General features: G+C 40.6%; 1 protein-coding gene across 1 annotated transcript in view; it reads right to left on the bottom strand.

The window, feature by feature from the left end:
- OXCT1 (3-oxoacid CoA-transferase 1) overlaps positions 1-19,989 on the bottom strand; it is an 85,966-nt gene extending 65,977 nt beyond the window's left edge. Inside the window, exons 1-4 of the mRNA XM_071580397.1 lie at positions 19,711-19,989; positions 15,531-15,639; positions 14,107-14,197; positions 2,807-2,942 (exon numbers count right to left, since the gene is read on the bottom strand). Of these exons, the coding sequence (XP_071436498.1) occupies positions 2,807-2,942; positions 14,107-14,197; positions 15,531-15,639; positions 19,711-19,782 (408 nt within the window). The 5' untranslated portion in view covers positions 19,783-19,989. The remainder of the gene's footprint in view (positions 1-2,806; positions 2,943-14,106; positions 14,198-15,530; positions 15,640-19,710) is intronic.
- Between the last annotated feature and the right edge of the window lie 6,651 nt (positions 19,990-26,640).

The following is a 26,640-nucleotide window of genomic DNA, read 5'->3' on the forward strand; positions in this document are numbered from 1 at the left end:
ATCCGGGGAGGAATAACTGCTGGCACCAGTACAGGCTAGAGGCCCACCTGCTGGAAAGCAACTCTGTGGAGAATGACCTGGGGGTCTTGGTGGACAACAAGCTGTCCATGAGCCAGCAGTGAGGCCTTGTGGCCAAGAATGTCAGTGGTGTCCTGGGGTGCATTAGGAAGAGCATGATCCTGCCCTTCTCTTCCCCCCTGTGAGGCTATGGCTGGAGTGCTGTGTCCAGTTCTGGGTTAATCAGGACAAGAGAGACATGGAGCTCCTGGAGCAGGTCCATCAGAGGGCAACAAAGATGATTATGGGACTGGAGCATCTCTCTTACAAGGAAAGACTGAGACAGCTGGGCCTGTTCAGCCTTGAGAAGAGACAACTGAGAGGGGACCTTATCCATGTCTGCAAGTATCTGAAAAAGAGGTGCCGAGGATGGATCAGGCTCTTCTCAGTGGTGCCAAACAATAGGACAAGTGGCAACAGGCAGAAACTGATGCAGAGGAAGTTCCACCTGAACATGAGGAAGAACTTCTTTACTCTGTGGGTGACCATGCACTGGAACAGGTTGCCCAGAGATGTTGTGGAGTCTCCTCCACTGGAGATATTCAAGAGATGTCTGGATGCAATTCTGTTCCATGTGCTCTGGGATGACCCTGCTTGAGCAGGGAGGTTGGACCAGATGACCCACTTGGTCCCTTTCAACCTGACCCATTCTATGATTCTGTAATTCCCAAGAGATGGAGCCCAAGACACTCTTCTCAATAAAAACTTAAGACTGGTGAGACTCTTCCAATTCAGACTATTCTGTGATTCTGTGACTGCTGTTTTCCCCAGGAACTTATAAAAATATCTGTTTAAAGCCCAAAGGCTGTGTGTCACCTCTTAAAATGCCCCACACTAACATGCTGTACGCTTTAAAGTTAGAGCACCAATTTCACAAAATTAGACCTCAACAGAACTGCTACTCATGATTTTAGGATCTCTTTGCATTCAGGCTATTTGAGTAGCTTGGCAGTGCTACAATAATTCAAACTATCATACTAAAAATTAAAGTTGTAAATTGATCATAACAGTATGCAGAACAGTATTTCTTAATTTGATTTCTGCCCACTAGATGGGAGACACTGCACACACGACATCCCCAAAAGATGTCACGAGGATGGGAAAAGAGCAGCTCCTCACTTCCTTCTCCATGTACAGGACACAGTAGTGAGTGTAATTCATGTCTTTTTCTGCAGCTGGGAAGGAACTGTCAAAAATCAAACAATGTTCAATAAAATATACGTGTGTGTTTTTGTGTGTATACACTTTAGATAGATAGATGTTAGATAGATAAGATAGACAGATAGATAGATATGTGTGTGCATATAGATATAGATATAGATAGATATAGATATACATAAAATACGTACTTCATATGAATGCAACATAACAAGCCATAAAAGGAGTTCACACAATACAGTCGGTCAGTGGTATATTGGGTTTGCAAGGTTTTGGGTTGCTACAGAAATTACTTCTGTGACAAGATGGCAGAAGCTTCCCCCATGTCTGACAGAGCCAGTGCCAGTCAGCTCAAAGGCTGAGCTGTAACCATGGTAGCACCTCTGGGATAACATATTGAAGAAAGAGGAAGAACTCATTACACAGACGCAAGTGCATGCACAAAAGAGGATTGAGAAGGTGTGGGAGGAACAGATATGCAGGCATCAAAATCAGTGAAAAAGGAGGGGGAGGAGGTGCTTCAGGTACCAGGCTTCATCCAGGCAGATTCCCCTGCAGCCTGTGACGCAGGCCATGGTGAGTCAGTTGTGTCCTTGAGGCCATGGAGGTCCACAGGGGACCAGAGATCCACCCGCAGTCCCTGAAGGACCCCACATAGGGGGAGGTGGATGCCCCTGGGAGGCTGTTACTCCATGGTAAGCCTCACTGGAGCAGGCTTCTGGGAGGACCTGTGGCTCCATGGAGAGAGTAGACTGCGTTAGAGCAGGTTTGCTGGCAGGACTTGTGACCCTGTGGGGGACCCACACTGGCGAAGTCTGTTCTGAAAGTATGCATCCACTGGAAGGCACACGTACTGGAGCAGTCTGTTCCTGAAGTACTGCATGCTGCAGAAGGGACCTGTGCCTGAGCTGTCTGTTCCTGTAGGACTGTACCCCATGAAAGAGACACATGCTAGACAACCACTTTGTGAAAAACTGTAGCCTGTGAGAAGGACTCACATTGGAGAAGTTTGTGCAGGACTTTCTCCCATGGGAGGGGCCCCATGCTGGAGCAGAGAAAGAGCGTGAGGAGCCACCTGAGGAGGAAGGAGTGGCAGAGACAATGTGGAATGAATTGACCACAACCCCTATTCCCTCCTCACGCTGCATTGCTGGCAGGAAGGAGGCAGATTAAACTGCCAATAAAGTTACAGCCAGGAAGAAGGGAGGGTTAGGGGAAGGGGAGTGGAAGGTTTTAGATTTGGGTTTATTTCTCATTATCCTACTCTGATTTGATTGGTAATAAACTAAATGGATTTCCCCAAGTCAAGTCTGTTGTGCCCATGACAGTAACTAGTGAGTCATCTCTCCCTGTTCTTCTGTCAACCCATAAGCCTTCTGCTATATTTTCTTTCCCCTGTCCAGCTGAGGGGAGTGACAGTGCGGCTTTGGTGGGCACCTGGAGTCCAGTCAGGGTCAACCCACCAGAGATGGCAAGTGCCACACAGGCCATATATTTGGATTGCAAAACAATTTTATAAGAGCACTGATACATTAGTCTACTTAGTATTTAAGATGAAAAGAAATCACCAGTCTCTTAAAAGCACTCTTACCTGTGGTGTAAGCTCAACTTCAAGCTCACCAGATAAATACTGGCGTTCAAATTCAGCGTTCTCTCCAACATAAGACGACACCATGCGTTTTATCTGCTTAGTCTGAAGCAGAAGACCAAGTCCAAAATTGTCAACACTGCATAGAAAAAAACAGACAATAGAGTTTTGTTGTAAACAAAGCATTTGGTAAGCTTTAATGACTTAGCAAGAAAGAACAAAGTTATCTCCCCACATTAGGCATAAGGAATTGAAAACAAAAATCAAATTCCAGCTTCCATGGGGGGCAAAATATCAAAGTAATTAAAATTTGAGATTCCAGTGTTCAGACCTCATCTATTCCAATGCATGGTATTCACCCAAAATTTCCTTTTGAAGTAATTTCACACGTTAACAGCTACAAATACCAGCTTGACAAGTGGTATTATTTTACATATCTGCTTTTTTAAAAAGTCTTATCAATTAATAAAAAGGCATACATGGCTTTGAGTGAACAAAGATGTACTTTTGTTTACACTCCTGCTCCCCAGAAGGAAAGGCAAGTGATGGCCCAGCAGTTCAAGGAGAAAGGCACATTCACATTTATAGTGTTAGTTTGTATATGAGGTAAGAGAATATTTGTATAAATTTTCTGACTATAGTAAATAATTTAATTTGTTACTAAGAAATTGCCTACCCCAACTAAGGATTTAAGCACTGCAGTCAAGATTTTCTTTTCTGTGTCAGCTTGAACTGAATGCCAAAGATGACATACAACACTTTTCTTGTGCCAGTTCTTCTAAAATTCTGATATCCTTTGTGATGCTTGTCATCCTATATTGTGTACTAATGGAATAGGAACATATTTGAAGAGTTTCTGCAAAAAAGGGGCTCTGTAAAAAAGTTACTTCAATTTGAGAAAATATGAGGTTAAAATATAAAAATGAAAATAAACATAGATGATATTATAAAGGCATGTTTCTATCATATTTCCAACACATCATGCAGGATGCTAACAGACTGATGTATCTGTACAAAGCTCCTTTACATTTATGTTGGTCTCTGTAACTCACAAGCAGAGAATTGGACCTTCCACTGCCCCTATGGGAAAGATACCATGATCCAGATGTACCTCACAAAAGGTGATGTGTATCTGCCACTGGTTGGCTCAATTCAATATAACTTAATTATCCACACACTGGCTTAAGATTTCAGGACAAAAACTATTGAAAAATATTAAAAGAATCCTTTAAGTTATCCAGTACTCAGTGTGCTGTAATAAACACACGTGTGCTTACAATACACACATCCTGTTGAAAACACCACTTCTGATAGAAAGCTCCAAAAGAATTAGATTCAAACATTTTACTAACATGCAGTATTCCTTTTCAAATATAACAGTGGCAATGCTTCCTAGCGCTGGTGTCCCACACACAGGCTGCAGTGCTCCAGGTGAAGGGAGAGAGGCTGAGTGAGCAGCACCAGCACCAGCTCTGCACCTCCAGCCACAATACTCACAACAGCTGCGTGGACACAAACACACATGCAGTCAGGAGAACTTTGCAACTGCATGTATAATGAGCACTATTTTAAGGTTAGGACTATTTTAAGAAGATGGCTTATTTCTATGCATACTCAGGCATTTTGGAAGCTGCATGAGAGGAAGTGAAACAAGCTTCTCTGATCTGGTTCACTGAATTTATTCTATGTTCTCTAGATATAAAAGAATGTAACATAGTGACTTGCTCCACTCTCCAACTGATCTATTAAAAAGAATTAAAAATCTAACTCTGATGCAACTTCAAAAATGTTGTGGGGCCAAAGCCTTGAGACTAAAATGTGTGTTGTCTGGAAACAACCTGTATTTTCTAACTTCCCCTAGGAAAAAATTCTAGCAGTATGAAACTGAAAGAGCTGGGAATAGAATAGAAAGAAGAGTCTTGTGGGCAAAAGGGATTAAAAAAAGAGAATAAAAATAAAACTGCTGAAATTTCCTGTATAGGTTCATTCAAAGCAGGACAACCACTCCCACAAGAAAACCAAAAAATGCTGACCTCTCATTATAAAAAGAAGTAAGCAAATGTAACAGACCACTCAACATCTGATGGCAGTTCAACGGGTTGGTATAACTACAGTACTGTCTAGCAAAAGTACAGAGAATTTATACAGAACTGTGTAGAGTGTTTTCTAGTGCAAGAACAAGGAGCAGCTTGAACTGCTTGCACACTGGAGTTTGCAATTTCTGAGTATCACTCAAGTGGTTAACACCACTCCTACCACTGTAAATCTTGGAAGTCACAAGTAGAAACAAGCAGACAGGAGAATTCTGCGACAATGAAATCCTGAGTGTGTGTTCACGTGAGAAAGGATGGCAACATGAGAGGGTCAGGAGCAGATCTGTAATAGTTGAAGAGATTTCTGCCTCATTTCACTAAGATCTATAATCCTTCCTCCCTAAATTCTTAGAAGTATCTACTAGAGCACATTGCCCTTAACAGGATTTTGCATATTGTCCTGCAAGATCCCACACAGGATTCTATATGGAAACACTTGATTCCCTAACCTACTACCATGAGGCATATGCTCTCAAATAAAACTCAGTAGTTACAAAGATATTAAGTAGAAAGCTGCCCAGAAGTTATTGTCTATAACACTCATGCCAAGTCATTCTTCACATCTTAAGTCACTCTTTCTCCTCCCCTCATGCAGCCAATTTGTTCAAAAATAAATTTAAATTTCTTTAAAGAAATACAGCATCATCCATCTTTTGTTAAGGATGCAACCTCCATTAGGGTTTCCAGCTAAAATAACCTTTCTGCTTTCTATATACATCAGTTTTCATCTCCCTCCAAAAACTCATTTTGATTACTTCATCCTATTTCATGTTTCCTGTGTTTTAATCTTACATTTGAATGTCCTAAGAAACTAACATTGGACACATAAAATGCTGTTTCACTCCTATTCTCCTTACCCTTTGCTCATCATTTCACATCTCCACCTGGGATTAAAAAAAAAAATCTGGTCTGAGAAAATTGCCTTCAGTATAACATGGTAATTGTAAGCTACTTGTTATCCCTTTCCATATCGTGCTCCTTTCTTGAATGTGTTGCTTCAAGCACAAAAGTTTTTTTGAACTTTTCAGCTTTAACTACGTTTATGCTGAAAATGTTACCCCTAAAATATCTGTCTTTCAGGCAATGCTCTTCCTATCAAACAGTAACAGAAAAAGAAAAATAGAACCTTTACTGAGTGAATGAAAATAATCCATGCTATATATCTATTTCAAAAGCTGGATTCAGTTCTTTAAAAATTTAAACAAAGGTGAATACAATAAAAATGTGTTGCTCTAGATAGGAAGGAAGAAGGCGTGGTGGAAGTTAACATAGTTGTTATGTGTGCTGTCAGAAAGGGGAAGGTACGCAGTAGTGCTAGACAGAGGATGCATTCTTTTGCCCTTGAAATTAAGATTTCTAGAAGTTTCCCCCTTCTCTATTAGGATGAAGTGTAAACCAACAGAATATATGAAATACATATAGGAAAAGAGATTTAACTAAGCACTCATCAAAGATATAGGTAACCCAAGTTCCTGATTCTAGTGATGCAGACAAGAAAAATTACAGAGGCCTCACTGTTTAGGAACATTCCTTCCTATTGTTTTGTCCCACTCAGACCTACAAAACCTTCCTGTTAAAAATTAATGTCTGCCCTTTGTAATCAAAAAAATTAGCCAAAGATGACTCCAAAGATCTAGTCCACATATCTCCAGTATCCCAGAAGTAGTCAAAGGCAACATGTTGATTTTCACTGTAGATACACAATGATATGCAACTCTCAGATCATTTTATTTAGTGGCTCAAAAAAAAAATACATTCCGCAGCATCACAGGGAAGAAGAGATTACCTAAGTTGCCAAACTGATAAAAACCTCACACACCCATCTGATGAAGCACAAAAAAGGGTACTTGGAATGCCACGCTCTCTGGCACAAGATATAATTGCTTATTGTTTCAGAGCAGAGGTTGAGTAAAAGAAGATAATTGCAACTGTCCTTTTTCTCTGCTTTGTAAAGACAGATATATATGTCTTTAAAAAAGTGAGGGTGGTCAGAACACACCAGCTCCCCTTACTGGATGGTAAGCAGCATCAATAAGCGTAAGGATTTCCCTCTGTATCTTTTAAAACAACATATTCCTCTACAATCATTTTTCAGATTCTCTAGAACCCAAGATGCATATTCCTGGGAGATCTCACAAGGCCAGAAGTCATTGGTTATTAAAGACTAACACAAATATCTTGAGTTTTAGAGAATTAAAACACATTCACCAATGAGGAGCTAAGATGATATCCTACCTGACCTTTCTCCTCTCACATTTGGGGACTGAAAAGATGGAAGGGTAACTACATCACCCCCGAAAACTACAAATTAAGAAATAAAAGCATGCAATATGAATCCTGGGGCCAGACTTCACCTCAGCCAGAAACCAGTGTTTCCTGCAACTACCTGTTGCCGCAGAGAAAAAGCATATTAATGATTGGTCCTACTCCTGGGGAATGCTTTATGTAAAGACATTAGTCAGCTTCTGGAGATACATGAGCAGTTTCTTTAGGCATTCAGCACATCCAAGTATTGCATAACGAAGCAACACTTGAAACTTGGTAACAGATGGACTTGTTCCAGAGCTAGAAATTTTCTTGGCAATAGACTAGGAAACAATTTCCTCTATCATTCTCCATGTAGAAGAGGCTGTTTTGCTTTGTAATCATCAGCTTTTCAGTATTCAAAAGGTCTCAAAGTTACATGCAATTATGTCTTCTGATAGATCCACAATTCCTAAGGAAGACCAGATATGCCTTGCAACTAAAAGGAATGCTTTAATCACTTCATGTTTGGCATTTCTTAGTAACACAGTCTTAAGCTTTTGGGATCACAGAGATGCCTGACTAAAGCATGAAATTTTACCAACATGAAAGAAGGTATGTGGATGAAAGTACCATCTGTGTTCTTAGGTCCACAAAAATAAAGTATAATTCTGTCAGTACTAGAGAGATTCTTTATAGTCTTTGTGCAGAAAATAAGTAGATGCCTACTAAATGCCTATCAGGAGACACTGAACAGAAGTGCAGGCATACCAAGGGTAAAATTAATGTGGACAATCAGTCACATAACAGTTCTTCATGCATTGCCTTCCCCAGTCTTAGAGCTGGCTCATAACAACGAGACTATGATGTCCCACAATAATCTCCCCATGTTTTACACTGTAAGGTTACTAAGGAGCCAGCTCAGATGACACTCTGTTTCTCCTTCTCCATTCCTCACTTCCAGATGAGTATACAGAAAGAGGGCAAGATGAGAAATACAACTTAACTAAGAGAGAGAGAAACAGAGTCAGCTCGTAGAATGGTAAATTATTCAGAGGTACAATATTTATTTGCCTTGTTGATTCTTGTCCTTAGCCAAAAGTCTTGACACTGTCTTCAACCACCTTCTTTTTTCTAGTACATTTTCCCAGCTGTCCAATTGAACATTGCATAATGAAAAGCAGAAAAGAGAGGCTGAAGCTCTCTCAGGGAAGGTGATGAGAAAAGAGGAGGAAAAGATAAGTTTGAGTGCTGCCATATGCTAAGGCAGTCCTCAGAAGAACGAGGCAAAAAAAAGGGCAGTGGGTCACAGCTCCCAGAAACCACAGGAACTGCCTCATCACCTTTTCAGTCCATAGCAAAGGACAAAATAAACAGTGCACTGAATCTCTCAGCTCAGCAGCTTGGGACTTCTTTCCCTTTGAGGGGAGGAAGAAAAGAAAAATAAGGGAGCTCATGGCTGTGGAGAATCATGAAGCCCAGCATGCAAACTGGCATTAATCTCCCTCTCCTTTACAGTGTCTGTGCTGAACCCTTGTCCCTCTGGCTACTTAAGTCTTCTCATGGGAACTCTGTCCTATCTGCTTCCGAAAGTTCATCTCAGCTTAAGTCTCACAGTAAAATTTCTCCACCATCCTCCCTCCAAAAACAATGCTCCACTCCTGTTAGAATGAGGGGTGCAGACACACAGGCCAAGTCCATCAAAAGGTTCAAAGTCATATAATTTCTGAAGAGGACAAATACTGTACATTGCATGGTTACATCAGCAGCAAGGTCTCCACTTTCCATATTCCTTTTTGCTATGAGATGTTATTAAAAGTAAAACAACTCTATTCAGAGCTTTTAAAATTCACCATATTTTCCCCTCATAGTGAAGTTCATTGTATAGAGTTAATCTGATCAATATTTGAATTTCTTCAGGAATGCATCATACTTCAAAAGTCACCTGGCTGAAAGACAGGATTAACTTCATCACTTTTCTATAATCAAGTTGACACAATTCCTCAACCATACTGAATTTCACTCCTATATTGTTGTTTGTGATCACAACTAGAAAGCTATATGCACAGCTGATTTCTCAATAGTTCCATGTAGTGCAAAGTTAGTACAATTTGACCTGCCAAACCCCTAAATAACCTCCACACTAAAATTAGCTAGATGACCTGGGCAGATTTTCAGGGATTTGCAGTTCACAGTGTCACCAACTTAACAGCTGTAATAAAGCATCTGATTAAATACTTTATAAAGAATGGAGATTTAAAAAAAGAAAGTAAACTGCTTCAAATAATGAACTTCACTGAAAATATATATCTTGCCTGCTGATTTTGGCAACTTGCCATGTGCAGGACTTTACATAATTCCACTCTTCTCTCTCCACCAAGAGAGGTAAGAGTCCCTGGTGACCTTGTATTTCACTCCTGAAAGTAAATTTAATTTGGAACAATTAAAGAATTTTTTATGCGTATACAAAAATGACACATACAATATAAGACATAGGAGCATCACCTTGATCCCATCTTTGTGTACATACAAGCCTCCTTCCTAGTCCCTTAGACTTTTTCAGTTACATTTTAATTTTCTGAATCAAGAGATTGTTAAATTTGTTCCATTAAAACCACTTGGTACCTAATACTGTGGTGAAAAACTTCGCATCTTCCTGCAAATTTGGAATTTAACTTCCGCCTGATGGTATTTTTTATATATGCACTGACATTTTAATTTATTTAAAATTAAATTCATCGGAGGGGGGGCAGTTAGGCCTTCTCCTGTTGTTTGTCTTCTGTTATCTTGCAAGTGTCTGCTCAAAACAGCTTGACCTTGACAAGGCCTGCCAGTTCATGAGAAAGGCACTTTAATATTCAGACTTAAGATCAGGGCAACTTAGCAGAGACTATATGATTCTAAAACCTTCTAAAATTACATTAAATCACATTCTTAGGCATCACAGGCATTATAACCAATAGTTCAAATTTTTATCTCAAAGCTATCTTCTCCTTCCTAATGCATAAAATTGTAACTTTTAAAGACCTTCAAAATGAGTATAGAGACCTAGGGTTCAAAAAGCTGGTAATGCCTTTTAAGAACACAGACTGAAACAGTAATAAGCTGACAGCATGCTGCCAATCTCCTTTTAGATGAGCACCCAGGTGATTAGTAATTAAGTTATTAATTGTGACTTCTCTATTTTTACTGTAAGTGAAAACCTTCTGGTCAACACTACTGTATTCAAAAATAATGCATGTTTAAGTCTCAAAAACAGATTAAGTCCAATTTTGATAAAACAGTCAGACCACATATGTAGCTGTTACAAATAATGGACTTCACTTATACCCAGCCCAAACTCAGCCTACTCAGGTAGTAGACACAAAATGGAAGTGTTGATGTCAGAATATGATTATATCCAAAATTAGTCATCTATTTAATTAAGCTCAATTGATTAAAAATTATAATTTCATTCAAGTGTTTAAACTTTCATTTCAATTATGTGGCTATGTTGACAAGAACATATTCTTTGTTGCAACACAGATCCTGAAACAACAGGTCCGATAACCTGCATTAGGGAAGTATTAGCATAGACTGAGCTGAAACATCCAAGTCCCAGATTCCAAGTAACCTGAAATTAGCATTCAATAAGATACCATGAAGTTACAAGCAGATGGAAAAACACCACATGCAAGAAGAACTAATCACAACTATGTTAGGAATTTACTGAATCAATGTTTAAAATAAGGACATACTGACATAGGTGGAACGAACCAAATTTAGATAGGAGTGCAGCAAAACTTTAATAAAATGGATTTTGGTAGCTTACTGAGACAGAATAAATTTAAAGGACTTACAAAAACACAGTGTAAAGGAAGTATTTAAAATATGAACTATATATAAGGAAAACAAGTTATAAGGAAAGATGTGAGAGGTTGTATTTTCAAAGCACACCCACCTATCATGGTTATCTTTCACTATTGCCCTGGTTCACAAGCTTCAGTTTCCCCTGCAGCAAGTTGTGTAAATACCAGAGGTACTGAATTATTTGTACTGCTTCCCTTTCAAACACTTTGTCTTGTTTGGCTTGGCAAAAGAGTAACTGCTCTGAAAGGAGCTGTTTCACTACCCAGCACACAGTGTGAGTGCTAGTGCAACGCGTAGCAGCTGGCAGTAAGTTTAACAGTATGATGTTTCTAACCAGGGTGCCAATAAAAAAGCCAAAACAAGGACTTTACCTGCCAGTAACTAGAACTGGCATGATTAGAACAAGTTCTTGCAGCAGGAACCTCCTCCCTATTACACTGCCACACAGAACAGCAAGTAAGACATGAACTTCCTACTCCTTTAAAGTTGCGTCCAGACTCTGCCAAGCATTTCCAGGCTTTGGTGAACCTTCTTTCCAGCTAGGAGAGTTGGCAAGAATACTTCAGGACTTCCTAATTACTGGTTTTCAGATGTAACCGAATCACTGTCTCCATTGCTGCTATTTTAGTTATAAACAGATAGCTCTGTGATACATTCCATGGTTCATGCATATTGAAAGGCATGTGACTTAATCCATGTAGCTGCATGGCTCTCCAGAATAGTTTATCTGTGTACGTAGCTGGCTCCTTCCCTACTCCAATTACAAGCTGCCTGCTAACCCCCCTGCAGGATGAGAAAACCTAGCCACAACCAATTACCTCCTGTTTGCTGGAAGAGCTGGAGAAAACAGCTGTAGTCAGGAAATCAAAACACAGCAGGGCATCAACTGCAACACAGTGTCACCACAGTAAAACACACTGAGTCATGTGGCATCCTGAAAGTGGCCAATTACTCAACTCACAAAGTGCCTGACACCTCAGTATTACAGGAACAACTCACCCTTTCAATACTATTGTTGCAGGGTATACGATTGCTGTGCTACTTCAGTAGTTAAAGACATTTATTAGCATCCCAGTACTTGATAATACCACTATGCTTTTGGACACGGTATTAGAAGATGCTAAGAGGATGCCTAGTACTGGAAAAGCATGCTTTTTGACCTGCTAATTGGAAGATTAGAAATGGTATCAACTGCTGTGATAAGAATTTTAACTTTGCTACTAACAACACTTGTGTTTTCACCTAGTTCCCAAACCCTACCAAACTATAACAGGCTTAGTTCCATATAATAATAATATAAAAAATAAAACCAACAGATGAAACAATTATTTTATTATTAATTAAATTTCAAAATAAATTATATTGTTCAACATGAGAGTAAAATTTGTATTTTTACAGACTGGACTTTTTGAAAACTCTAGATGTCTTTGGGCATTTTCACATTGTTACACTGTTCTGTGAAGAACTTCCCAGACTTTCAGGAATGTTCATGGAAAACTAGCTTCAAGAAAAAAAGGAATTAAATTTTGCTTTCCTGACAGCAACAAAAAGCTTTACAGAAATCACTTCGGCCTCAGAGTCCAAATAATTTTCAGGAAAGTTAACATTATTTCAATCAAAATGAATTCTAACCTATAACATCATAAACTATATGCAGAATACAATGCAAAATGTCGTCTTCTCCATTCTAGTCCACAATGCTCCTCTTTCCACTTTTCCTCAAATACTTTTACTTCCATCTCAGGAACATTTGTGTGATCTCTCTCGTGTACATATATGTGTGTCATTCAAAAATAAGACTATGAGGAAAGTTAATGATGTGTACTCTAGCAATTGATCTTTCCACTCAAAATTATTTCTATCTCTTTCTCTCTCCATTTTATCACCCAGCAGAAACTGTTTCTCACAAGATTCTAAGGATCTTAAGTTTTACTCTGTGTGTATGTAGTAGTTTAGGCCTCAATTTTAGTAGGCCTCAGTTTAGTAGGCCCTGAAAATGGTTTCCTCCTCTCTTGATGGCTGTTTCTCAGCTGGTGTGGTTGAATCTGTATTACTGGGTGGGCGACTTGGTGGTTGTTGTTGTTGCTGGGTTTTTCCCACATTTATATATATATGTGTTATATCATATTCTGTGTTAATTTTCTTTCTTCTATGCAAAATATAAAAAGCTTGCTATTTTTGGTTCTAGGGGGTTTTTACCTAAGTGTTGGGGGAGGGTCTCTCTCTGTGTTGGGCAGTTGCCGTTTTGCCAGCTCAAGCTAGCACAATGTACCAAATACCAACATAAATCATCTGTTAACTAATGAATGTGCAACTCATATTTTGCATATCAATATTTTCATTTAATTTCATTTCTATTTTATAAACACACTTCAACAGAAGTGGCAGTAGTTATTTCTCTATATGAAGATCGTTAGGTGTTCTGGAGTCTACTACAATGAACAGCTTGCGTAAAAATTAGCCTAACTGAGAAATGGAGAAATTATATGTAAAAGAAGTTTTCTCACCAGCAAACCCACATAAATTTTCTAATGTGCAACTATTTAAAAAAATTGATCAAAAAATTTCAAGACCCACTAAACAGGTTCTCCATTCTTTTGTCACAGATTAAATTTCCTGATGTGCAACTGTTTAAAAAAATTAATCAAAAAATTTCAAGACCCACTAAACAGGTTCTCCATTCTTTTGTAACAAATGTTCTCCACGGGTTTTGTGTTGCTTGGGTTTTTCAAAGTAGCAGAAATACAGTAGGAAGGCCAGGAAGCACTCAAATGGGTTTAAAAGTATCTGGAACTTCACACACTTGCACACAAAATCACTGATACTACATTTAAAGCCTCTAAGTCAGAATTTTCAGTTACAGTCAACCAGTTGAATACATATAAATATAAATAATTGCAACTCTCTACAATGACAGGTGGTCCCTGACAAAGCTGAGTATACGTACAGTACTGCACTCCATGGGGTCATTCCAAAAATGGCACTTTCAAACCAAGCTGTGTGGATAATATGAAAATTATGATGGTGAAAAGAAAGCAGTTTTCATACAGATCAGCATTTTCCTGTGAGTGGAATATTTACTCTGTACTTTTAGAACACAGACATAGGAACACCTACCCTGCATTGTTACTGACTGCAGTTATTCCCTTTACTCCAGTCTTCAGTAAACCCCCAATGAGGTTTTCAGGAATACCACACAATCCAAAACCTATATAAAATAAAGAAAATTGAATCTGTAACAAGTGTTTGAAAGAACACATATCATTCAGAAGTCTGGGAGTGAAAAATCTTTTCTGAACGGAACAAGCTGCTTAGCTGACTAAGTAACACTTCTGGAAAGAGTTGCCCCCTAGTACTGGAACCTCCTGGTCAGACTGCTTCCCACTTTGGACGACAGCCATTCACCCATCACAGGTCTGCTCGCACACAAATGGCTTTTGGGTAAGGTCTCCAGGGCCTTGACTCTCCTCATGTGTGTCCTAACCACTGCACTCCTTATTTCTCCTCTTTCTACTCACCTATCCTTCTGATCTTTGCTGCACATCCCACACAGCTTGGCCTATAATTAGGTGATAAAAGTATGGGAATCAGAGTACCCTTGGGAAAATGTGTAACTGGAAGCACAGTAATGCAGATCTGTACCCAGGCACAGGTGCCTCACACTCCCACCTGCTAATACAAGGACCCAGTATGCCTAAAACGAAATACCATGCCACACTACAAGTACTACCATTTCACAGAATCACAGAATCAGTGAGAGTGGAAAAGACCTCTGAGCTCATCGAGTCCAACCTATCTTGGCCTTAGATCTTTCCTGCAAATAACAAGAATAAAACAACAACAACAAAATCTTCCCAGAAGTAATTTTGCCTCATCATTATACATCTCAAGGTTTCTCATGTTTCACCATGTTACATTCATTGCTTCTTCAATATCAAAAAAACCCTACAAAATATAGAAATCACTTTTCTTTATGCAGATTCAACAGTAGGAAACTGTGGAAACAGAATATTCAGAGGCTCAAGTCACAATAAAAGTCAGTGTGACACAACTTCTTGACTCTTCTGGAAATGCTACATATAACCATTGAGAGTAACATAGATAAGTATTATCTTCACTTCTTACAACAAAAACAGGTTATAGGTCACAGAGACCCAGAGAAGGGGCTTATACAGGATATAGAGAATGTTATCATAAAAATAATCAAACCAAATTGTACTTCTTCACTGTATGATATAACAATACTATCTGGAAAAAGCCCAAGTTGATTTCCTAGATTCAAACTGAGACAAGTAGAGTCCAGTACTTCACGAGTGGGGAAGAAAAGTAATGACTTCTCTGAGCCTTTTCCCCTCCCCTAAGATACAACCTGGATTTTCTCACTGAAAGAGTATGCCACTCATAAGCACAGCAGGAACCCACAAAGCCATCCAATTCCACAGGTTGTCAAACTAGTTAATATTAAAAGAAACAGGGTAAACAAATAAAAAGTATCTCATTGATAGAACATGATTGCATCCATAAGGAATTTAATTATTTACCACCAACAAGTATAGTTGCCCCATTGGGTATATCTTTTACAGCTTCAACAGGATCAGTATAAAATTTGGTGTTGCGATGACAGGTGGTAGAAAAATAGCATCCACAAATCTGGAACAAAATTCAAGAAACAAGTGAATGAATAAAAGGCATCATACAGTAACTTTATAATGAAGACCATACCTCTGGCTACAGAAGGGGGAAATGCATTAAAAAAGATACTGTTACTGTGAATTCTAAACATGGAGAGTTGAGGGTAAAGAAGGACACAAGTTGCCAAAACAAGAGAATTCCATTCTGAATTGCTGACAAATTGTGATTTTATGCAAACAGATTTACAAATGCAATTCCTCTGCATGAATTAGAGCAATCCACAGACTCCTCAAACTTATATACTGATACATGGAGCTTCAAAGGTGTCCAGACAGTAAACAGAAACAGAAATTGCTGAAGCAGAGACACCATCACCACAACAAAATTTGAGGGAAAGACAAGGAGCAATATGAAGGACAGTGTTGTACTGGCAGTATAGTAAGCAGGGACACCCTTCAACAGAGTGAACCTTCCCCCAGCTTCCTGACACAGTTTTAATGCTTCATAATAAGAGTCTCAGAACATTTTGTGTTGTTGAAGAACAGCCCAGAATCAGGGAGACACCAACAAATGCATGAAATATGGAGGGCAAGAGGGAAATCAATACAAATTCCACCCCCAAACCTACACTTCAGAATGCAAAGCCATGACACAGTAGTCATAATAACTCATCTATTATGTTCTTATGTCACAGTTACCTTTTTTATTCTGTACTTCCCCCTAATTTCTCTGTAAATATTTCCCACTAATAATACGAATTAATACTAAGTACTTGTTCAGGCAACAGAAAAATGTCATTTAAGTCACTACACTGATAGAGTCTGAACCAATTGAGAAAATCTGGAAGCTACAGTAGTATCTAGTGGTGTTTCCACTTCTTATTTGATAGCAAAAGTGAAAATTTTTAAATTGTGAAAGATGGAGACAAATTAATAAATAAACAAGATAATCTACAAATGTTTTAAAGACAATAGCCCATTTCTTCTCCAAAAGTTACCTTTAGATACAGTTACAAGCAGGGCTACGATTTTTGGCTCAGTTTCAAGATTACACAAACTGTCCTCTTTCTAAAATTAAAGTTGCAAAAGTTTATACTGAACAATAAAAATAACTTTCTAAATGGAGGCTTGCTGTCTTCCCAGCGGAAACACTGATGTTCCTCTCTTTCATGGCTTTAATCAAAAAACAGTATGTGGGTCATTAGAAATAGTGCCAGGTGGGAAATGTTTTGCATGACAAATTATACCAGGACCACTTCTTCACTGATCCATGATATTTGAAGAGTCACAGAGTCAGGTAAAGTCCTTGAGACTTCCTGGAAGGAAACATTGTGCCCATCTTTAAAAAGGATAGAAAGGAGGACTCTGGGAACTACTATCTGTCAGCCTCACACTTGTGCCTGTGAAGATCATGGAACATACTCCTGGAAGCTGTGCTAAGGCACATGGAGGACAGGGAGGTGATTTGGGACAGCCTTAACAGCTTCACCAGGGGAAATCCTGCCTGACCAGCTTATGATGACTACCTAATGGATTGGAGAAGGGCTGTGGATTTACCTAGACTTCTGTAAAGCCTTTGACACAGTCCCCCACAACATCCTTCTCTCTAATTTGGAAAGAGATGGATTGGATTGCATGGAAGGAGGAATTGGGTGGATGGTCACATCCAGAGGGCAGTGGTCAATGGCTCAGATTCCTGATGGATACAGGGGATGCATGGTATCCCTCAGGGGGATACATTGGGACCAAAACACTTTAATACCTTCATCAGTGACAAAGAGGGACTGAGTGCACCCTTAGCAAATTTGCAGTTTGGTGACACCAAGCCAAGAGGTGCAACTGACACCCCAAGGGACAGGATGCCATCCAGAAGGGCCTGGACAAGCTGAACAAGTTGGCCCATGGGAATCTTTAATTAGATTCCACAAGGCCAAGTACAAGGTGCTACACCTGGGTCGGGGAAATCCCAAGCAGGTGTAAAGACTGGGAGAAGAACTCATTGAGAGTAGCCCTGGTGAGAAGGACTTGGGAGTGCTGATGAATGACAGCCTGGGTGTGAGCTGGCAATGTGCACTCACAGCCCAGAACTCTCAGTGTCCTGGGCTGCATCCAAAGCAGTGTGGCCAGAAAGGCAATTCTGATCCTCTGCTCCACTCTGGTGAGACCCCACCTTGACTTCTGCATCCAGTTCTTGGGTCTCCAGCACAGGAAAGGCATGAACCTGTTGGGGCAGGTCCAGGGGAGAGCCATTATCAGAGGAGTGGAGCATCTCTCCCTTGTGAGTACAGGCTGAGACAGTTGTAGTTGTTCAGCTTGGAGATGAGGAGGCTCCAAGCTGAGACCTTGTTGAGGCCTTTCAATATTTGGAGAAGGCTTATAAGAAAGAAGGGGACAGACCTATTAGTAGGTACTTCAGTGACAGGACAAGGTTAATGGTTTTAAGCCAGAGAAGGGTAAATCCAAACTATATACAAAGAAGAAATATTTTTACCATGGTGGTGATGAGACACTAGAACAAGTTGCCTGGAGAAGCTGTGGATGCCCCATCCCTTGGAAACATTCAAGGTCAGGTTGGATGGAGCTCTGAGCACCCGGGTCCAGTTGAAGATGTCCCAGCTGATAGTGGGAGGGTTGGACCAGAGGACCTAAATGTCCTTTCAACCCAAACTACTCTGATTTATTATTCTTTCGGAAACATTTTTTTCACAAGGACAGTAGGCTGCAAAGAGCACATTTCCTGGTCCCAATTGGTGTGCAATTTACAAAAGGAGTATTGAGTGCTAACAGACTTGTGAGCTGCAGTTCAACAGGGCTGCAAACGGGCTTGAGGACCAGGGCTGGAGGAAGGCCAGGCCTCTGCTGTGTCCTTGCACTCACACATAGGAAAATATTTTGAAGAAGCCACGTGGCACCTTTTCTTTAATCTTCCCAATAGCATGCAACAGTGAACAGAGCAGCACAAGTTACATAAGCATGCATTTGCACATTGGATGTCTCTTACAAAAAGTAATCATCCTTCCATACTAAATATGTTCCCTTCAGCCTCTTTCCCACCTACCCTGCTGACTGAAAACAAGGTGGGCATTCAGGGAGCTGAAGTGTCCCAGGGATCACCCATGCTCCCTGCACACTGGGGCTGCAAGCTAAGACCTCTGGAGCTGGCAGCAATTCTTAGAATAATTGACAAAATTGAAATCAGTTTTATGGAAAAGCAAAAATGTGACTTAGCAAAACAAAAACTGAAAGTGCTAAGATTTATCCATAAAGACATGAGGATTAGTAAACAGGGGCAATGAAAAGGTGAGCTGTTTCATATAAAATAAAATGGGAAGACTCCCAGAGACACTCCTGGCTGAAGAAAGAAAAAAAATAACTTGGCTATGGTTACATGTGGGCTGGAAACCACTAGAGTCGTGTCAGCAGCTTCCCGCAGGAAGGGCAAAGCAAGCGAGTGAAGGAGCTGCACGGCTGAAATCCGCCCGTCTGGGGACAGCAGGAGATGGCAGCAGATGGCAGGGCTGCCAGCCAGGTATGCACACCTGCAGCACCGCCGGGACAGCCGGGGCGGCCGCGGCAACGAGCGAACACACAGTGACACATTGTGCTGCCTTTTGAAATGATGGGGAAATGAATAAAACATAGTAAAAACAAACAAAAGAAACAAACAAAAGAAACAAACAAAAACCAGACAAACAAACAAACAAAAAAATAGCCAAACAAAACCTCCAAGCCAACAAACCCTCCAAGCCAGACCTCCGTGACACTCTCCCAAGGTCACCGCATCCCGCTCGGCGCCGGGGCCAGGCCTGCCGCGGGTCCGCGCTCTGCCCGCGCTCCCTCCCTCGCTCCCTCCCGCCGCCTGCGGGGCTCCCGCGGCGCAGACCCCTCGGAACAAAGCCCGACGCTGCCCCGCCGGGCGCGAAGCGCCTCCGCGGGCTGAGGGGCTGCCGCCCTGGCGCGGGGCCCCGACCACCCCCGCGGGACACGGCCGCGGGCTGCCCGCCAAGGTCCCCGGCGGGGCACGGGCAGGGGCAGGGGCAGGAGCGGGGTCTGGCCGGCTCGGCCCGGCCCCGTCGCCCCTCGCCCTTACCTGGGCCCTCCGCGCTGCCGGCAGCAGGATGCGGCGGCCGAGGGGCTGCAGGAGGGATTTGAACGCCGCCATCTTCGCGCTGCGCGGCTGTCGGGGAGCGGAGCGAGGGGCGGCGGGGCCGGGCCGGGGCGGCGAGTGCGGGTGTGGGTGCCCAGCGGCGGGCGAGGGCAGCAGGGGCGGCGGGACGGCGGATCCCGAAACGGAGGAGGGCGAGGGGCTCGGCCCTGACGCGCACTGACGTCGGTGTGACCGAGGCGGAGCCGGCGGCGGAGCGGCCCAGCGAGGCGGCTGCCGGAGCCCCCAGGTCCGCGGCCTCTCCGGTGCCCGCAGAGCTGTCCAGCCGCCCCGCGGCTGCCTCGCCCAGGGAGCCTGTCCCGGGCGCTGTCCCGCGTGGAGGAACAGCCCCCAATAATCCTGCGGCTTCCACTGGTACCGCCGGCCCATCAGTCAGCGGAGTTGTTCGTAAAAACCATCAGAAGGCAGGGAAAACACAGGTGAGCAAAGCCATCAGTGTTACATCACTATTACAGTCAAATCACGTCAAAAAACAACAGGTTCTCCTGTTTTCCCTTCCATGGCTTCTACAGATGGACAACTCCGATGCACCATCACAGTTATCTCCCTGCAAAGTTAAGGTGGCTTAAATTCCTGTGCTATCACTTTGTGACCGAGGACTACCATCACAAGAACCAGGAAAAGGGCAGAGGCTTTGAATAGTTAAGTTTCCAGTGCCACTGCCCTCGGAGTGATCCAGGCTCCAGTAAGCATATGGTTTCCACAGGGCGCTTGGATGCTATGTTTGGGTGGGAAAATATTACTAGAATAGATGTCTACTCGTTTAATCAGCAACCACGTGATGTGAACTGCTGGCCCTTCTGCTGCTGCTAGAAGGAAAATTCAAAGCATGCCTCTGCCATTATTTATGCCCTCTAAAAATACCCCGAATGATCAGTGCATGCCCAAACAACGCCCAATAGAACAGATGGATTCACAGAAAAAAATATGAGAAGCTGTTTAGATGCAGGAAAATAAATTCTCCTCACACACATGACAGGAGGTCACCCTTCTAGCAGGTCACGCTGCTCCTCGTCTCTTGTTCCCAGGCTGTTTCCAATGCAGCTGCCAACCTCCCTGTATACTTTGCCATTGTGCTAATCAACATGCAGAAGGATAACTTACAATGAAACCAAGGTTTTAAGAGCGTGCTGACAGTGTTTGTGCACACCCTGTCCATTTTATTCAGAGCACTGGTCCAGCCTTGACCTCCTGCTCCACGTCCTGTGGCATGCCACTCTCCTATGCATTTTAAAAGGTGCTGGTATCTGTAGTTACAGTTCATGTAACAGACAAAGCCTTGCAGATGCCTGTTAAGTGTGATAGTATGTCTTGACTATTGTGAAGGTTTTCAGTTGCAGGGTTTTGGGTGTTATTTTCTAGTTACCATTTTTAACTAGTCAGTTAAGTCTGGAATAGTTACAGGTGTAAAAAGCTACAAATTATAGAGGCTTAATGAATGGGAAACAAAGTAACAGCACAGCTTCTATTCTTCCAGGGCTATGCGTTACCAGAAAAGTTTAAAAGGGTTGGATTTCTGAACCTTGGTTCTACCTATATTTAATACAGACATGTAAATTCCTTAAGTCACATTTCCTTTCATGACAAAATTTCCCTAAGCACAGAAAAATTGGTCTAAAGTAAGTTTTTTCTCTTCTGTTAAATAAAGTAAGTTTATTCTTTTAATTTCAAAAAATTATCTTCTTTTAAAACAATAGTGTGCATTCTCGAACTTATTAAAGTGTTCAGTGTTCAGTATCTCCTACATACCCAGTTAGTATTTATTTTGCACAGAGTTTGCACTACTTGGATTCCAATAGCATTCCTCCTTGCAGACTGAAAGAAAGGGGCTAACTGCATGCAGTAGGTATGCTGCATGAGTATTGATATCTCCTTGGAACATCTATTATGCAAAGGTGGTTATTCTACTTACAGAAGTTACAATTTCTGAACTGACATTTCCATAGCAGGTGCTACAGATTATGTAAAACCAAAATCAGTTTTTTAAAAATTGCAAAGTCCTCATGCTTTGGACTGCAAGCATCTTATTTTGGCTTTGAAAAGCTTCAAATATGACTGAAAGAGGAAGTAAAATAATTTGTGCTGCAGGAGTTTATAAAGGACAGTAGACCGTCAACTTCATCTTTATTTTTAAGATATCTTAAAGCTCTTCATACAACAAGAACTACAACGTCCAGTGTGAAGGCTCTAAAATGATCAAGAATATTTTTATTATCTTATTTTTTCAGTGAAGTAAATCACATGGCAGTAAATGTGAGTCAAAACAGCATTTACAAATGAGGAAAGTTTTGAGCTCTTGGTGCCCAAAACAAGTCAGCAGGTAGGCATTCTAGAGCTGCCACAGGTTAATCATTATATACACCGTTATAATACCAGCTTAGTTACACTCCTATCAAGTATAACATGTCAAAGTCAGCACTCCAATACAGCAAAACAGCGATTCCCAAAGAAGCCACCAAGAGTTAGCAGATAGTTTACACGTTTGATTTACCTGCACAGGGGGAAGAACCCAAACTCTGAGGTGAAAAACTTTGTTTCTAGACACTTATTTTTTTAAATTTGTTTATACTTGATCCAGATTTAAGCTAACTAAAATTTAGTAATTTGCCTTTTTTAAGATCCATTGGAACTTGACAAGAACATTTAGTTAGTGAGGCATGAAAACCACATATTGAGTCAGACAGAAGAGAAAGCTCATTTAGCTATGCAGCAATGAGAACACACAGAAAACACTTAAACTTACCTCCAGCATGTTAATAGGTCCCAGTTCTGAAACAAGAGGTTAGTGTTTCAGTACTTTTGATTATTACTCAAAATACTAAAGTATTTTTAACATTGGTCATTTAAGAGCACTTGCAACTCAACTGTGGTAAAGTGCAATTAACCTGATTCCTTTTATATGGGATGGAAAGTCAAAGAAAATTGAAAAATTATTTCATAGCTTCCTCATATTCCTGTGAGAACAGAGTGCTACAGGGAAAATTAATAAAGGGATGATATAAAACTTATAATACTGACCTAAAGGCATTATATAATTATAAATACGATGACAACATAAAAATCATTACAAGCTCCTGTGCAATACATTCACCATTTTTAAGATCAACTCATAGCACTTAGAGGATATATAATTAACTAAGAGAAGGGGGCTGCCACCTGCATGACCAATGATTACACCACCTAGCAAACCATGTGAACTTAAATATTCAACTTATTAACAACATTTCAGTGAAAGGAAGGTCACTTCAAAGAAAAATGGATATTTGCAAGTCTAATGACAATTACAAGTTAGAAGTCAGCAGCTATTTGGCAAATGAAAGTTCAAACAAAACTAAATATAAATCACAAAAGAAAAAATTAAATTGAAAAACAAACAAAGAGCAACAGAAAAGTACAAATCCTAAAGCTATTTTCTAGATAGAAATGTAAAGCAAATGAGAGAACGAGAGAGCCAAGGTTTTTGAAGGAAACAACATGTGGAGTTGTTGAGGAATCTCTTTGCCCATTTGCCCTTCATAGTCCTAAACTTCAGATAAAGAAGAACACAAAACTATGAAAGGATTGTGATGCTACATAATAAGGAAGAATCAACAATCCTTTGTCAAGAGCAGTTCTTTATCCCTGAAGAACGTCTTTAGCAGATCATAGTAAGTAGTCAAATATTTTTCTTACAATGAATATCCTAGTAAAATACAGGAGCTAAGTGAATTAAGAAAATAATTTCAAAACACCACTAATTGGATTAGGTCCTTGCTGTGAAAAGCAGTCTTGGGGAATTTTTTTAAATGGTTTTCTTCTAGTCCAGCTTTCATTACAGCAGTCTCATATTTTAGGTAGAATGCCTGACTTTCATAAAAATGATACAGAAGCCTCTATATCTTGTCAGACTATCATATCATTATTACAAGCTAAGATAAGCAACTATGTGGAACTTCTTAGAAGCCACTGAATGTTTTATACCTGGGCAAAATTTGAGAATTAAAGTAACTGCAACAAATTATTAACTTTGACAGCACTTAGCCACTGAAATATTAGCAGTCAAATCAACAGTTAAGAAGTTACTTCAGTTTTGTTGCCTCAAAAAATGACAAGACTTCAAACTTTCTGAGCACTGCGAACACTGCACCTCAATTCAAAACCACAGTATTTACAAGGTCTAATTATACTAATTAAGGTGTCATTTTAGTTTTAATAAAACCACAAAGCCTGTTACTCAGCATGATCCTTGGCATTTCTATTCGTGTTCATATATTGTTCATTTAGTAACTGGCATTGTCTAAACAAGCTAAGGGCAATAACCTTTGACGGTGACAGTCAGTGTGCCTACTAGTTCTGGAGAAAGGATAAGTGACTTATCATTCCTTTACAGCAGGAGTGAGGAAAAACCAAAATGCCTATTCAACAGATACTTGCAGACAACAGCTGCACAAGTTCCATATGTTTGTGTATTGATATTTGTGGAGGATGATTTAAATTCCTATTCAGAAAACCCTACTAACCTCTCACTCTTCGCTTTTGCTAGCAATTTTTTTTCCTGCAAGAATGCATCAGAACAAGTAAGTCTTTCCCCCCACGCCCTATGGACAAGCTGAAAGAATGGAGTTATTCTACACTCCACGCCAATAGTGCTGTAAGAGTAAACATAGCAAAGGTGGCTACAGAAACAATAAACTGTAAACAGGAATCCTGAGCAGCTCTCACACTGCAAGTTAGTTCATGTTTGGTAGCACTACTGTAACAGGCTTTTCCAGATTCTGCAATGAAATGTTACATTAATAAGCTGCACAGGATTCTTTCAAACAAACCTCAATAGCAACAGAATGTACTGCAAACACAGAACCTTGGAAGACTTTGTAAAGCTACTAGTGAATAATTTTTATTCCTTGTGTTTGATAAACAATGTATAAAACCCCAAAAAAACCCAGAGCCCTAAGATGGTTATGCAGACCTTGTTTTATAAAGGTCTTACAAAGGTTACAGTCAGTTAACAGACCTCATGCACAGACACACCACCCCCCTCCCTCGCTAGTGCTGTACAGTAAAACTACAGGGCCAAGCTGCCAGGGTTGTAAATGAAGAAAGGCATCGCCTACCTGACTGGCAAGTTTCGCCTGTAAGTCTGGTTTCCTCTTTGAAACTTGGACTTCGCCATCTATTTCATGGGTGTGGAGCTTTATTGGAAGCACCGTTTCTTGTCTACAACAGTCTAGCACACAAACCCATGCTTGCAATCTAAGCCCTTCTAATTACTTTATCAGCTACTGACAAGTGAGACAATTCTCTACATGCACTGACAAAACCAAGTGCCAGTCCATTCTCCAACTGTTTTGAGTGCCGTTTTGCCTAATTCTTCTAGTCCACTCAGCTGCAGAAGGAAAGCTGTAAGAATGGCTTCCCTCCTACTGTGGGCAGGTCATTAATGGCTTGGTTAATATTCTTTATGGTCCAAAACTTACGTGTGCAAAAGCAGATAGTCCTATATTACAACATTTCATTTCTCAGTTGCAATCAAGGGAACAGAATTAGCAGGGAAGGTAGCAACTTTCACACAGGATATATGGCAAAATCTGAAACTTGTGTTCATTTCTTTTAGAAGGTGATTTAAAATGAACCCCTACCATTCACTCCTCCATCTTTTAAAAAGGCCTCTTAGAATCAATTAGTCTTAAAATATCATTTTTTTCCTTCAGCTCTCCCCTGGCTTTGCTAAAATGTGTCTGTCTGAGTTTAAACCTGGTTCTACAAATACTCAGAAGTAGCTTGGAAGTCTAAGCCTAAGCAGCAGATTCCCTGCATTTACAAGCACACAGTTGCTTGTCGCAGAGCTCTTAGGCCAATTGCTCTCTGTTTCACTGTTCCAAACACCTCATCAAAGATCATGATGGTTTGTTTCAGGAGTCTGTTTGAAGCCATATCCTAACTGTTCACTGAAGAATTTTATACTCCAGTTTTGGGGTTTGGCAGAGTTTCAGTAAACACAATCATTTCACATTGACATCACTTCCATGAAACTTCCCGGTTAAACATCCCGGACTATACTGAGTGCATTGGTGACACCCCATGGCATCCTCCTGAACTCTCAAGACACAAATGGCTTTGAAGTCTTTCATATTTCTCTTCTCAGCACCAATGTGTATCCTCACTGAAGATTTGCAGGCCTCAGTGAGGCGTTACTTCTGTAGCAAGTTTGGCATAGAGAACATTAAGTATCAATGGTAACCAGAAAGACTGGGTTGAAACTAATAACTGTGGGAATGGCAAAAAGGGTCTCAGATTCCCACATAATTTTAAAATGTATAATTCATATGACTAGAACGTTGCTCCAAGTGATAAACTTGGTGCTTTTTGCTTATAGTGCATTTACATTGTTAATTAATTCAAGCGAGCACTTCCAGAATTTCACTCAGCTTGCAAACTATCTGCAATAGGAATCACAGAATGTCAGCAATCTTAGATTTTCCATTTACTTCCCAGGGTAAAGTCATTATCATAATTTGCCACTTCAACAGTTGTGAATCATAGTAGACAAATTACCTGTGACAAGATTAGGTCTTCAAAATCTGTATGTGTATATTTAATTTCTTAGGAATTTGAAAGATTGGGTATATAACTGAACATAGACTCAAGAGGGTACTCTCAGCAGTCACACTCCCAGGTAGCAGATTTTCAGCAAGCCAACCACAACACCACAGATATTTCACATCCTCCTCCACACTTAACATTCAACAAACATGGATTTCTTGCTCTAGCAAGAGCAGTACATGGATTTGCATGGTTGAATATTCAATTGTAGTACTAGAAAAGGGGTGAAAAGGCTTTTAACAGAGAGGAGCTTCCCCAGTCATGTTCATCTGA

The sequence above is a fragment of the Pithys albifrons genome, chromosome Z (genome assembly GCF_047495875.1).
Source record: "Pithys albifrons albifrons isolate INPA30051 chromosome Z, PitAlb_v1, whole genome shotgun sequence".
Taxonomy (NCBI): Eukaryota; Metazoa; Chordata; class Aves; order Passeriformes; family Thamnophilidae; genus Pithys; species Pithys albifrons.